Source organism: Polyodon spathula, chromosome 1 (assembly GCF_017654505.1).
Source record: "Polyodon spathula isolate WHYD16114869_AA chromosome 1, ASM1765450v1, whole genome shotgun sequence".
NCBI classification, from domain to species: domain Eukaryota; kingdom Metazoa; phylum Chordata; class Actinopteri; order Acipenseriformes; family Polyodontidae; genus Polyodon; species Polyodon spathula.
Window position 1 is genome coordinate 58,517,396 of NC_054534.1, and position 12,742 is coordinate 58,530,137.

At 38.5% G+C, this 12,742-nt stretch overlaps 1 protein-coding gene across 2 annotated transcripts in view; it reads right to left on the bottom strand.

The window, feature by feature from the left end:
• LOC121297248 (zeta-sarcoglycan-like) overlaps positions 1–12,742 on the bottom strand; it is a 108,272-nt gene that overhangs the window by 44,392 nt on the left and 51,138 nt on the right. The window contains exons 4-5 of one of the 2 annotated variants that reach the window (XM_041223477.1): positions 6,048–6,170; positions 147–219 (exon numbers count right to left, since the gene is read on the bottom strand). In XM_041223477.1, coding sequence (XP_041079411.1) covers positions 147–219; positions 6,048–6,170 — 196 coding nt within the window. The remainder of the gene's footprint in view (positions 1–146; positions 220–6,047; positions 6,171–12,742) is intronic. The other variant, XM_041223562.1, reaches the window with a different exon arrangement.

A 12,742-nucleotide genomic window follows, 5' to 3' on the forward strand; every position in this document is an offset into this window, starting at 1 on the left:
GCCACACCACAGGGTGTCAGCTTATATTACAGCTTACACAAATGTTTAAAAAATAAAGCAAGCATAGACCAGTTTAAAAGATAATAGAGTAGATATCTGTGCAATCTTTTCTCTTAATATAGAAATGTGGAAAACCAATGTCTTACTTGAGATCTTGAGAAGGTCCTGCTCGGATATAAGGAGTTTCTATTGAATGACCAAACACAGCTCCTTCTGTGCCTGAAAGAGAAGTAAAAGTGGGATCATCATCAAAAGCACCATGTGTTACACAGTGACAAAGTCACTTCTCTGTCGAAAAGTTGGTTTTTATGAATTAAATATATTTTGGAGCGCAATTGAGTGTGCTGTTCTCTCTTTTTCTCTACAGAAGTAACACAACTTGAAAATGCATTCAGCTGTGAAAAACATCAATGTATACCAAATATAGTTTTTGGGTTTTTTTTTATCCCCTGGATCAAAGAGTTAGCTTCAGTTATTGTTTGAAAACGACACCATATGTTGTACAGCCAGGGTGTTCTTTAATTCTGAAGAAAGACGTGCCACCTAGTGGTTCTTCAGGGAAGTTTTCACAAACGCAGTTGACACATGATTTTAAAAAAGAGAGTCCACAACAACTAATGTGTAACCCGCAGTATGACGATCACACCTATCGCAGTAAAGGGGACATTTTCCATTAAATCACTGTACATGTTGTTAATGTTCAGAAGAGTCGTGTCTGAAGCATAAATCAAAATTCAAATATGCTCTTCTACACATTTGTAGGATTTTTGTTATCCAGATTAGAAAATGTGTGCCCCAGTCTTGATCTTGTGTGGGCTGGGATGTAAGAAAAGGAACAGTGTTGATAATCAGCTGTTTAAGCGAAAATCCAGTATAAGATAGAGATAAACAATGCTTTTAACTGGTTTATGCAAAGGTCTGTACAGTGGAGCTTTCATTATATTATTGAGATCTCTTTAGTCATATTCAAAAACAGTTTTTTTTCTTCTGTAGTTCTTTTTTCTTTGTGTTTTTTATTTATTGGAGTTGTTCTCCCATTCAAATAAAATTATGTTTTTTTTTTTAGTCAATCAGTCTGGTGTCAAGGAGCTGAGCCGAATCAAATCTCCCTGCCAGCTCTGTTGGTCCCTGAAAGAACTCCTTCCAAGGTAAGCCCCTTCTGCTTCTTTTGTGAAGCTAATTTGGTATAGAAATTGTTTATATTGCTGCCACCATGCCCTTGCCTGCTGTAAATGAAGCACATTATAAGAGATGGAAATTCACAGCTCGTATGCGCATACCTGAAAAAAGGATGACCTAAACAGTACAACAACACTATACAACACAAAAATGTTACAGGGTAAATATAAATGGTTGGCAAATGGAATGGTTTTAGCTTTTGGGATTTCATACACCTAAGCAGGACTAACACCTACTGTAAATGATGATGGAGTAGACCGTATCTCACATCTATGTCCTTTTAATTTGCGTCAATTTAAAATTCATTTTGGCACTCATTGGTGTGGATTAACTGGGTTTATAGAACAAAACCCTTTGATGATTGGAATAAAGATATATCAACCTAGTATCTTTCATAAATATCATTGATGTGAAAAGATAACTCAGATTTGTGTGTATCAACATTTTAAAATGCCTTCTTGCCAAGTTTAATCAGCAATTCCCACTACTGTTGGACCAGTGCAGCAATAGTTGCATGTAAATTATAACTAGGTCTTGAATTTTTCGTTTTCCATTTTTTGTTTAGTTTGAGGGGGGGATTCGGTTTTAATTATTATTTGGCAAAACCAGTTAGGTTTGTTTATTAAAATCACATCCATTTTCAGTTTTTATAATAAATTTCATGCACATTTCAGTAATACATATACAAAGGTTAATGTACTGTGTTGAAGTGATGATGTCAACCTTTAGGATTCAGTGTACAGCTACTGCCAGTATAACGAACAGCTATGGTCAAAGGTTTCGCATCACCCTATATCAGTGGTTCCCAACCTTTTTCAATGTAGAGAACACCTTGCTGATTGAATTTTTCCCACGGACCACTTGCCATATATTTTTGCACAACAGCATTTTGAAACATTAGGTTACTTTCCTAACCTTGCTTCCCTGAAAGAGAAGATGACCACCAACATCCTTATTGGATATGCTTGCCTTAGGCAGATATTCACTGAGCTCTTTATATCAGAGCTGCCAATATGCCCTTTTCATATTTTCAAGCCATTTTCTCTTTTGCATTGAACCCGTGAGGGTGACCACAGCGACCTCGCTAGTTGGTGGTTGTCTTCTGTTTCAGAGAATTAGGGTTACAGTAAGTAACCTAACATTCCCTTTCAATTTGGAGACGACCACTAACATACATATAGGAAAGTATGCCAGAGCAGTCGTGTCATGCAGTCGTATACCAGGTGGGGGCAAGCCGGCATTTTCATATATACAGTCCAGTGTGACAGTCACTGCTTTGAGAGGCGCTGTCCTTGGGTCTGTGTACCGTGACAGACAACACAATTTATTACACTCACTGTGTCGCAAACTTCGCTCGATGGACATATAAAAAACACTGGAATAAGACAAGGTGGGTGCGAAGCAATTAGATTATGTTTTAAATGATTGGAGAGTGTACAAGATGCTACTTTTGTGTGTATCAATAAAATGGGAAAACCCGGTGGGTAGCACGAAGGATGAAATTGAAATGGTGGAAATGACAAATGACTGCTTCCTAACACAATTTGTCAAGGCACTGACTAGAGGGGAGGCATGCCTTGATTTAGTCTTTTCAAATAACGAAGACAGAATAACTAAAACAGAGGTCAGAGAACCACTGGCAAACTCAGACCACAACATGGTCTCATTTGAAGTGTTTTTTAAAACCCCAAAAGTAATGACTAAAGCTAAGGTTTACAATTTTAGAAAAGCAAACTATGAAGGTATGAAACAGAGACTAACAGAAGTAGATTGGAGTAAAATAGAGAAAACACCCACAGAAGAAGGATGGTTGTTCTTCAAAAATGTAGTACTAGAGGCGAAAAACAATTACATCCCTAAAGTAGACAAATCTAAATGTAAAACTAAATTGCCAAAATGGTTTAACAGATCAATTAAAAAAAATATTCAGCGAAAAAAGGTACTTTACAGAGCATTAAAAAAGGACCAAAAAGAAAGTACACAGAAAGAGTACACGGAACTGCAAACGCAAGTCAAAAAGGAAGTTAGAAAGGCCAAGAGAGAAATAGAAATGAACATTGCTAAGGGAGCTAAAACCAATTCCAAAATCTTTTTCCAATATTACAACAGCAAGAGAGCATTCAAAGAGGAGATTAAATGTTTAAGAGATACAAATGGCAAAATCGTAGATGAAGAAAAAAAATAGCAAATATATTAAATGATTACTTTTCACAAGTTTTTACAAAGGAAGATACTGACAACATGCCCCACATGTCATCCAGTTCCTATCCAGTTTTAAATAACTTTAGCATTAATCTACATTAATGATTTAGATTCTGGTATAGTAAGCAAACTTGTTAAATTTGCAGACGACACAAAAGTAGGAGGAGTGGCAAACACTGTTGTAGCAGCAAAGGTCATTCAAAATGATCTAGACAAGATTTGGGCAGACACATGGCAAATGACATTTAAAAGTGTAAGGTAATGCACGCAGGAAATAAAAATGTACATTATAAATATCATATGGGAGATACTGAAATTGGAGAAGGAATCTATGAAAAAGACCTAGGAGTTTTTGTTGACTCAGAAATGTCTTCATCTAGACAATGTGGGGAAGCTATAAAAAAGGCTAACAAGATGCTCGGATACATTGTGAAAAGTGTTGAATTTAAATCAAGGGAAGTAATGTTAAAACTGTACAATGCACTAGTAAGACCTCATCTTGAATATTGTGTTCAGTTCTGGTCACCTCGCTATAAAAAAGATATTGCTGCTCTAGAAAGAGTGCAAAGAAGAGCGACCAGAATTATTCCGGGCTTAAAAGGCATGTCATATGCAGACAGGCTAAAAGAATTGAATCTGTTCAGTCTTGAACATAGAAGACTACGCGACAAGCTAACTCAAGCTCAAAATTCTAAAAGGTATTGACATTGTCAACCGAAGGGACTTTTTCAACCTGAAAAAAGAAACAAGGACCAGGGGTCACAAATGGAGATTAGACAAAGGGGCATTCAGAACAGAAAATAGGAGGCACTTTTTTACACAAAGAATCGTGCCCGACGTGACTTTAAAGAAGACCTATGGGTCAAAACGTGTTAGCTATAATTGCTGTCAAGTTTTAAGATATGAAATAAGGACTATTGCTTTTATTGAGAACTCTTTGGGTTATGGACTTGACTTTAACAGGAGTTGCTGTATTTTTTTCCCCTTCGCTCTGGCTGTCCACTGGAGGAGATTGTTGTATGCAGTTGTCCCAAGACGAAGCACCCCATGCTTGAATATTTTTTTCAAACACTTTGTAGCGCCAGTGGACCAAAAAATGGAAACACCTGGGTAAATGAGGGACACCAAGTATATTGAAAGCAAGGGCTTCCACACAGGTGTAGCTCACGTGTTAATTAAACAAATAACATCCCAGCATGCTTAGGATCATGTATAAAAATGCTGGACGGGCCTGGTTGCCTATAATTATGGCTAGCATGGCTGCAAAAGGAGACCTCAGTGACTTTGAAAGAGGGGCGCATTTGGCAGGAGCTTCAGTGACTATGACAGCTCAACTTGTTGATGTTTCACGAGCAACAATGTCTAAGGTGATGTTGGCATGGAACTCTGAGGGAAAGACATCATCAGCAAAGGGCGACAGTGGGCAGAAGCATATACTCCAGGATCATGATATCCGTGCATTCATTCAAAGTGCAAGACAAAACAGGCAAGCAACTACAGATCACCTGAATGAAAATTTCAACCTGGGGCATGAGCAGCCAGTTTCATCAAAAACGGCCTGCCGAGAACTCCACAGAATGGGATATCATAGTCGGGTTGCCGTGCGCAAACCACTCATCACACCTGGCAATGCACATTTGCGAGTCCAGTGGTGCAAAGAGGAGAGGCAGTGGACTAAAGAGCAGTGCAGAAATGTGATATGGTCAGATGAATCATTTTCACCATGTTCTCGACAAATGGACGAATGCACGTGTGCCAACCTAAAGAACTCTACAGCCCTGAATGCTTGGTTGCAACAGTGAAGGGTTCTGGTGGTTCCGTAATATTGTGGGGTGCATTTTCCTGGCATGGTTTGGGTGCACTCATTCCCTTAGAAGGCAAGGTTAATGCTAATCGCTACTTAATGGTACTGAGTGATCATCTTCAGCCCATGTTGCAGCATTTCTTTCCTACCGAGGGGAGGGTCTTCCAGGATAACAATGCTCCCATCCACAGAGCAAGTGTGGTCGCCCAATGGTTTGATGAGCATGACACTGATGTTATCCATATGTCATAGCCTTCTCAGTCACCAGATCTGAACCCAATCGAGCATTTATGGGATATTCTGGAACGATGCTTGAGACAGCATTTTCCACCTCCATTAACCAGGTGTGAGTTGATTGACTTTCTTGTGGAAGAATGGTGCTGCGTCCCTCCTGCAGAATTCCAGAGGCTGGTAGAAGCTTACTGGCCACAGATGGTGGCCCAACACCCTATTAAGTGACTTTACATTGGTGTTTCCATTTTTTTGTGTTTCCATTTTTTGTCCACTATCTGTATGTCCCAATCATAAAATTGTAGGTGACGCAAAAATTTTGGCCATACTTGTAGAACTCTGGATGCATCCCGCCCACGTATCTATCACACTATAAGGTTTTTTTTTTTTTCCAGCCTAGCCCTGTCACAAGTCACTTTAACAAGTGTATTCTAGCATGTACGTCCACAAAAATTGATGATTGGTCAGTAGCAATATCTTTGCAGACTGCTCAGCCTTCTGAAAGCCGTTTTCTTTATGTAGAGAAAGAGAATGTAGTGCATGATTGACAATATTTAAAATATATTGCCACAAGCCAGTTACAAATGATAACAATCATATTCATATTTGAAGACAAACAGTTGATTCATACCTGTCACCCTTAATTTCCCTGCACCGATGCTGACCTCGTCTTTATCAGCAGAAAAGAGCACCTTCCCACCAGCATTAGAGAGCACTTCAAACCGCTGGCATTGTGCTTCAACAGCCTGAGAACCTGCAGTCAAAAACAATGGCAAGAAGTTAAATACTTTATAAAATTAGGCAGGTGAGTCAAACATAATGGTGTTTAAAAACAAATATGGTGATCCTCAAAATTATTTTGTATTTTTTAAGTTACAATTAGTGACACTGAAAAGTCATAAAAATTATTAGCATGGAACTATTTTGAGAAAACACAAAACACAGCACATATTTAGAGAAGACAAATATATTCAACAACTATGTTTCCATTAAACTTTATTTACGCCCTAAAATTAATGCTTTTAAAAAAAAGCTTGACAACTGTGATGCAAATTTACGAAAGTCAGTTAATTCATGCGAGCAAACAAAAAAATAAATACATTTGCTAGAGGTGGATAAAAAAGCTCTGCAAGTGACTGTGATCTTCTCTGAGTGCTGGATGCAGAAGCAGCTGTCTTGTTTTTTTATGTCCGTGTTATCTCTGTGGTGCAGGGGCTATGTGTATTGCTCAGATCCGCACCCATTTTTTCGGCTTCTCTCGGCTCGTATCTCACTCAGCTATTGAAAGGTTTTCTCGGCTTTTTCCGGAGAAAAAACCACTAGAGACCTGTGTTTGATGTCTTTTTGAAAGAGAAAACAACCAACAAAACATTACATATGGGATATGCCTGCCTATTGGTAGGTACTCACTGAGCTCTCTATACCAGAGCTGCCGACAGGCCCCTTCCTGGATGACATCCTCAGTCCAGCCTACCGAGGAGTTAAAACCATCATTCCACGGAAGCCATTTCTCTTTTTGCCTCTCAAGATGGTAAGGTAAGGTAAGTGTTGGTTTCTGATGTGACCTCACAGTTGGTTGTTGTTTTCTCTTTCAAGGAACAAGGGTTATGATAAGTAACCTCACATTCCCTTTCAATTCAAAGACGACCACCAAAACATTACGTATAGGAAATGTATCGTAGAGGCGTCGCGAGGGATAAAGAACGGCAGCATACTAAGGATGCGTCAGAACCACTTAACCCTAGGTTAGCGGTACGAGCATGCAACCTCAAGGACCCCCGTGCCTATTGAGGGCAAAGAAGGATCTACCACATACTAACAGTAGAACCTGGATAATGTATGCTGAACGATTTGCTTCAACACACTCGGCACTGACGCAGATCGATCCTAAGAGCAGCGCACATCCTCCATAAAAGGGCTGCGATGTGAGAGCCACTGCCTGTGTCCGAAACTCGGACCGGTGGGGCTCTGTCGTATCGCCCAGGTGATCTGCAAAAAGTTAGCAGCACACCCCATCACTACCGACATGGAGCAGGACAACAGTGGCAAACTAAGGTCCATAATGTTCCTCGTTTGACCTTAGTTTGCCACTGTTGTCCAGCTCCATCTCCACAGGAGGCTGATCACAGGGGCTCTGCGAAAGTTGGACCATGTCACACACCTGGTCAGTAGCGTACACCAGGGGACACACAGGCCGAAGCCGTGGCGGGCGAATCTGTGGCCGGAGTACAATAAACAATACAAACAATAATAGTGGGAAACACACTGCTGTTGTTGTTGGATTTTTTTTAATTTTGAAGGCCCAACGCACCGAGGTGGGCAGGCCTAGGCAGCCGGAGCAGTCCAGTCTACTGCGGGGTTAGTAAAAATACAGCCCCGCAAGACCTGCTGTTTTTTTTTGGTTTTGTTTTTCTTCACCTAACTGTAGCACAACACAGGCAAGCAGGAGTACCGCGTGTGCCCTGCAGATGTGAAGGTTGGAAAAAAGACAACAACACCCACTTCTTTAACACTTTTAGTGAGTTCTAAAATGCACTGCCGGTCTACAAGTTTTTTTTTTTTTTTTTTTTTTTTTTTTCAGTTTGCTGCATGTGCTTGATAATTACTAGTACAGCATACAAACCAGCTGAAAGTTATATGTTTGTATGTTTGTAATGAATACTGCCGAAATACAGACAAATCATTTTTACCATAAATAAATCAAACCAACAATTTTTTTTTTATTATTATTTAGTCATAGGGAAAGGTTTTGACTAAAAAATAACACATAGGCAATAAACAACAAACAACGGGGTGGAACAACCACAGCAACATGTCCTAACAAAAAAAGGCTAAACTAGAGAGAGAGAGAGAGAGAGAGAGAGAGAGAGAGAGAGAGAGAGAGAGAGAGAGAGACATGAATAAATCATATCCGAGTAAATAGGTTGTGGGGGCGGAGGGAGTGAGAGTGTCTAATGCTTCAGCGTATGATTCTCCTTGAAGCATGGAGAAATGCATAGAGCTTGGTGCTGCCTCTTTGCTGTCACTTGATGTTGATACTAAATATTCTTCGTTTGTTATGTCTTCGCTGACACACTCGCTGACATCCGATTCAGTGGAGGAATTGTAGGTATTTGAATTTAAATCGGAATCTGAATTCAGTATTATTACTAATGCTTCTTTCTCACTGAGCGATTTTTGTCAGTTTACAAACACTGTTGACATTTTTGTGACTGGGATAATTATATGTAATTCAGTAAATCTCTGGCAGAGGGTGCAAGGGACCAATAAAAGGTGTTACAGAAACCTTCTGTTACAATATCATGTGATCAGTGGTTTTGTAGGCTCAGTATTTCAAGTTTAAAGTTGCAGAACGTACCGGTATGTTCGTACTCCTTGGGGACCAGAGATCAGCGAACGTACAGGTACATTTGTACTACTCAAAGGGTTAAATCAATTCTGCACAGGCAGTCGACTCACGTTCCAGAGATAGAAAGCAGCAGCCTGCAGTGCGAGAGCATGCAGGTTGCTGAGGAAAGATAGAAGAACAAGGCTGAAACAGGAGTCACTGATTCCGTGAAAGCGGCGAGCCAGCTTTCAGTCTGAAAGGCAAGGGAACTGCAGTAGACTTCAAGCTCTTTTTCAAAAAACACTCAGATACCAACACAGAAGGTCGTACCTTCTTGTTTTGAGAGGAAAAAAGAGAAATGGCTTCTGTGGAATGATTGTTTTAACTCCTCGGTAGGCGGGACCAAGGATGTCATCCATGAAGGGGCCTATTGGCATCTCTGGTATAGAGAGCACAGTGAATACCTACCAATAGGCAGACATATCCCATATGTAATGTTTTGGTGTTCATCTTCAAATTGAAAGGGAACTATATCACCTTTTCAAACCAACTTTAATATGAAGCTGACCAGTTGTGAATATACTGTATTAAAAACCTTTGCTTTAATTGTGAATTATAATAAATAATTTGTGAAAAATCAACACACTATCTTATATGGTATGTATACTAAACCAGGGTAAATGAAGAAGCTTTATATTACTTATTAGCAACCACATCACCTAGACTTTTCAAACCAATTTTATTGTAAAGCTGACCAGTTGTGAATATATTTGGGTGTTACTGCCTATTAGCCCTTATCAAAATTTACCATAGTAAAAGCATAGCAAAGTAGCATTGGCTTCAATTTTAAATACCTTACATTAGCTAACTTTGCCATATCTAACTTTGAAATCATTAGGGTATGACTGTCACATTTTACATGGAACATGTATAATAAACTTGTGCAATATCTTTTCCTTTGTTATTCCTCATAATGCTGCAATGACGACTAAAATAGCCCAAGTCAAAATCAAGACGAAAATTAACAAGTGAACCTAGTGAACCTACAACTATTTTTTTTCAATTGATGTAAAAAAATAAATAAATAAAATAAACACATTGTGTAAACCGGTGTTCCATTTCAGTGTCAAATTCAGGAATCAATGGTAACTATTCTCTTTTCCCTTCTGAGGTTTGCAATGCATTTTAAAACTTTAACTGGTATAATGTATATTATGCTAGTAGCATACATAATTGTACTATTATATGCCAGTATACAGAATTATGTTGATTTTATTTTTATTTTACTGTAATTTGCAGGGAGGGGAGACAGTTAGGAAGTCAGCATTTGAAGAGGCAATACAAAATAGAAGTGTGTGTAGATTTCAAAGGGCAAGGTGGAATAAAAACAAAAAACAGATTAGAAAAGCAAGATTAATAATTGAAAGGTAAATCAGAAAAATTATAGGATAGTAAAATGGATCCAATAAAGAAATGACCATCACTTCTTGATTATGGATTTCACAAAAAAAAAGCGTAATGGACAAGAACCTACTGAAACAACGATATTAGAAAGTATAGTTACAAGATCTATGCCATCTGTTCAGGACGAGACTATAGCTAGTGAAAAGGGAGGTTCTTCAGGATTTAAATGGTTGCACAGTGAAAGTACATTTAACAAAATACTACAGCTCTCTGTCATCTGTTCAGAATGTAACCTCATCTAATGAGAAAGAAGCAAGTTTAAGAGTTTCAGTTCCAGCACCCACATCTTTAATTCCTGAATGCCCTACTTCTGAAAAATAATCCTGTCATGAACTTTCAAATATAGTCAAGATGGCCTTGTGGATGCACTGAAAATCTATCAGACCCTGGCTGGCTTGTTAGAATGGAAGGGTGTATTATTCTGTTTGCTCCTCAGTCAAACACCTGGGCATTCACAAAAGAAAGAGTTGATGATGCTTTCATAGATGGAACAACTGCCATGACACAAAATAAGCTGTTGAAAAAGATTGATAAGCATGGTCATGCTTCACAGTCACATGCAATATATATGGGAATAATTGAGCAACAGGGAAAAGAAGTGACAGAAAAGCACCCAAACTGCTGAAGAAAGGTTTCTAGAGGTAAATATAAAAAAAATAAAATTGAAACTACTGAATTTTTTCTTTAGAGTAGCCTACCGGTGCACAAAAGAAAATCTGCTCTTTACAAAACATGGGCAAATTACTCTGTGCCATGAATTAAATGATGTAAACATGGGTAAAATTCTTGCATCAGACCATGCATGTGCAAACATTTTGCAACACATAAGACAGGAAATGACCAACAAGCTTGTAAATGACATTAATCAATGTGGTCACCCATTTTCTGTAATGATTAATGAGTCCACAACAGTAAGAGTAAAATCCTCACTCGTTGTATATCAGTTCCATTTGAAAATTATGTATGCAACTTTTGTTTAGATCTGATTCCATGGGATGGATGTGCCACTGGAAGAAATATTGCTAAATGCATTTTAAAGTCATTTTAAGAGAACAGTATTTTGACTGTAGAAGACAGAGTGATTGGAGTTTGCAGTGATGGGCAGCAGCAATGTTGGATGGGAATCAGGGCTGCACATCAGTTCTCAAAAGCATAGTTTTCCATTTTTCACTGCATGGCACATTGATTGGACCTTGGGAGATACATTGAAAGGCACCATGCCAGCCAGCCACTTTCAAAATTGATACACTGTATGTGTTTTACCACCAATCTCCAAGAAACCAATATTAACTAGACATTGCAGCAAAAGAGGTTGGTGTGCATGTGAAAAAAATCACTTATATTTTTGATATCCGATGGGTGTCTTCATCTTGGAGGGCTGTGTCTGCATTATGACCTGCCAGCATTGTTCAAACACTTGTGTGGAGCAGCTGAGGACAAGACAAGGCCAGGGAGAGAGAGAGCAAAATATTGTGGTATGGCAGAAAAGATTTCATCTCTGATGTTTGATAAACAAATTTCATTGTTGAAAGATGCCTTGGAGGAAGTGAGTCAGCTGTCAACATTTCTACAGAGAAGAGACGCAGAGCTATCTACATGCTATAAAAAAAAAACAAAAAAAAAAAACATGTATGGTTCTGGAAGCTGTGAAGGAAACACCAGGATTTGCTATGTGTAATCTCCTATGTACCAGATTTAAAAGTATGTACTGTCTCTTTTGGCAAGTGATATTTTCAGAATCATATTGTTCTGAATTAAAATACTATTTCGGTTAAAAACATAACACTGTACCAACAAAATCAACTACAATACATCAAAATGGAAGCCTACTTATTTTAAAACGCAGTCCTTTCAGCTATGTATTTTTGACATTGTATCTTTTTTGTTCCCTGAAAAACGGACAAAGGTTGGAACGTGCCAAAATGAAATAATCAGATATGCTTCACATTCGTTTAACCATCACTGCAGTACAAATTTTACAGGGTCAGATATATAAGTGCTGACTGTAACTTGTTTTGAATTGTGGTTATATTTAGAAATTGGGTTTATGAGGAATGGTTTTAATATACAAATACCTTTACAATTACATCCTTTCCACAACTGTAACTACCATGGCCTAAACCCACTGTATGTGCATGCAAAACTCTTGTGCTTTAGAGCAGTGGTGCACAAACTTCTTATATGCCATATGCCACCTCTTTTTGCTACCCATACATTTTGAGTACCCCCCCCCCCCCCCCCCCCCCCCCCCCCCTTTTGCATTTTGGAGTGGGTATGCTTTTCTAAAGTAAATCTACGTCATTAAAATAAAAAATAAAAATGTTTACGGTTTTCATTGTTTTCTGGGGTACACCGCTCACAATATTTTAGTTATTTGTTTGTTTGTTTTTTAAATAAGTTTATTTTGAAATAAGCCTTTATTTTATCTTTTTGGGAAGAAACTATATCTGTGCAATAACTATAGATAAAGCATTCTGTATTGGAAGCCACATGGTTATTATTATTATTTTTAAAGGGTAATTGTAACAGGGTGT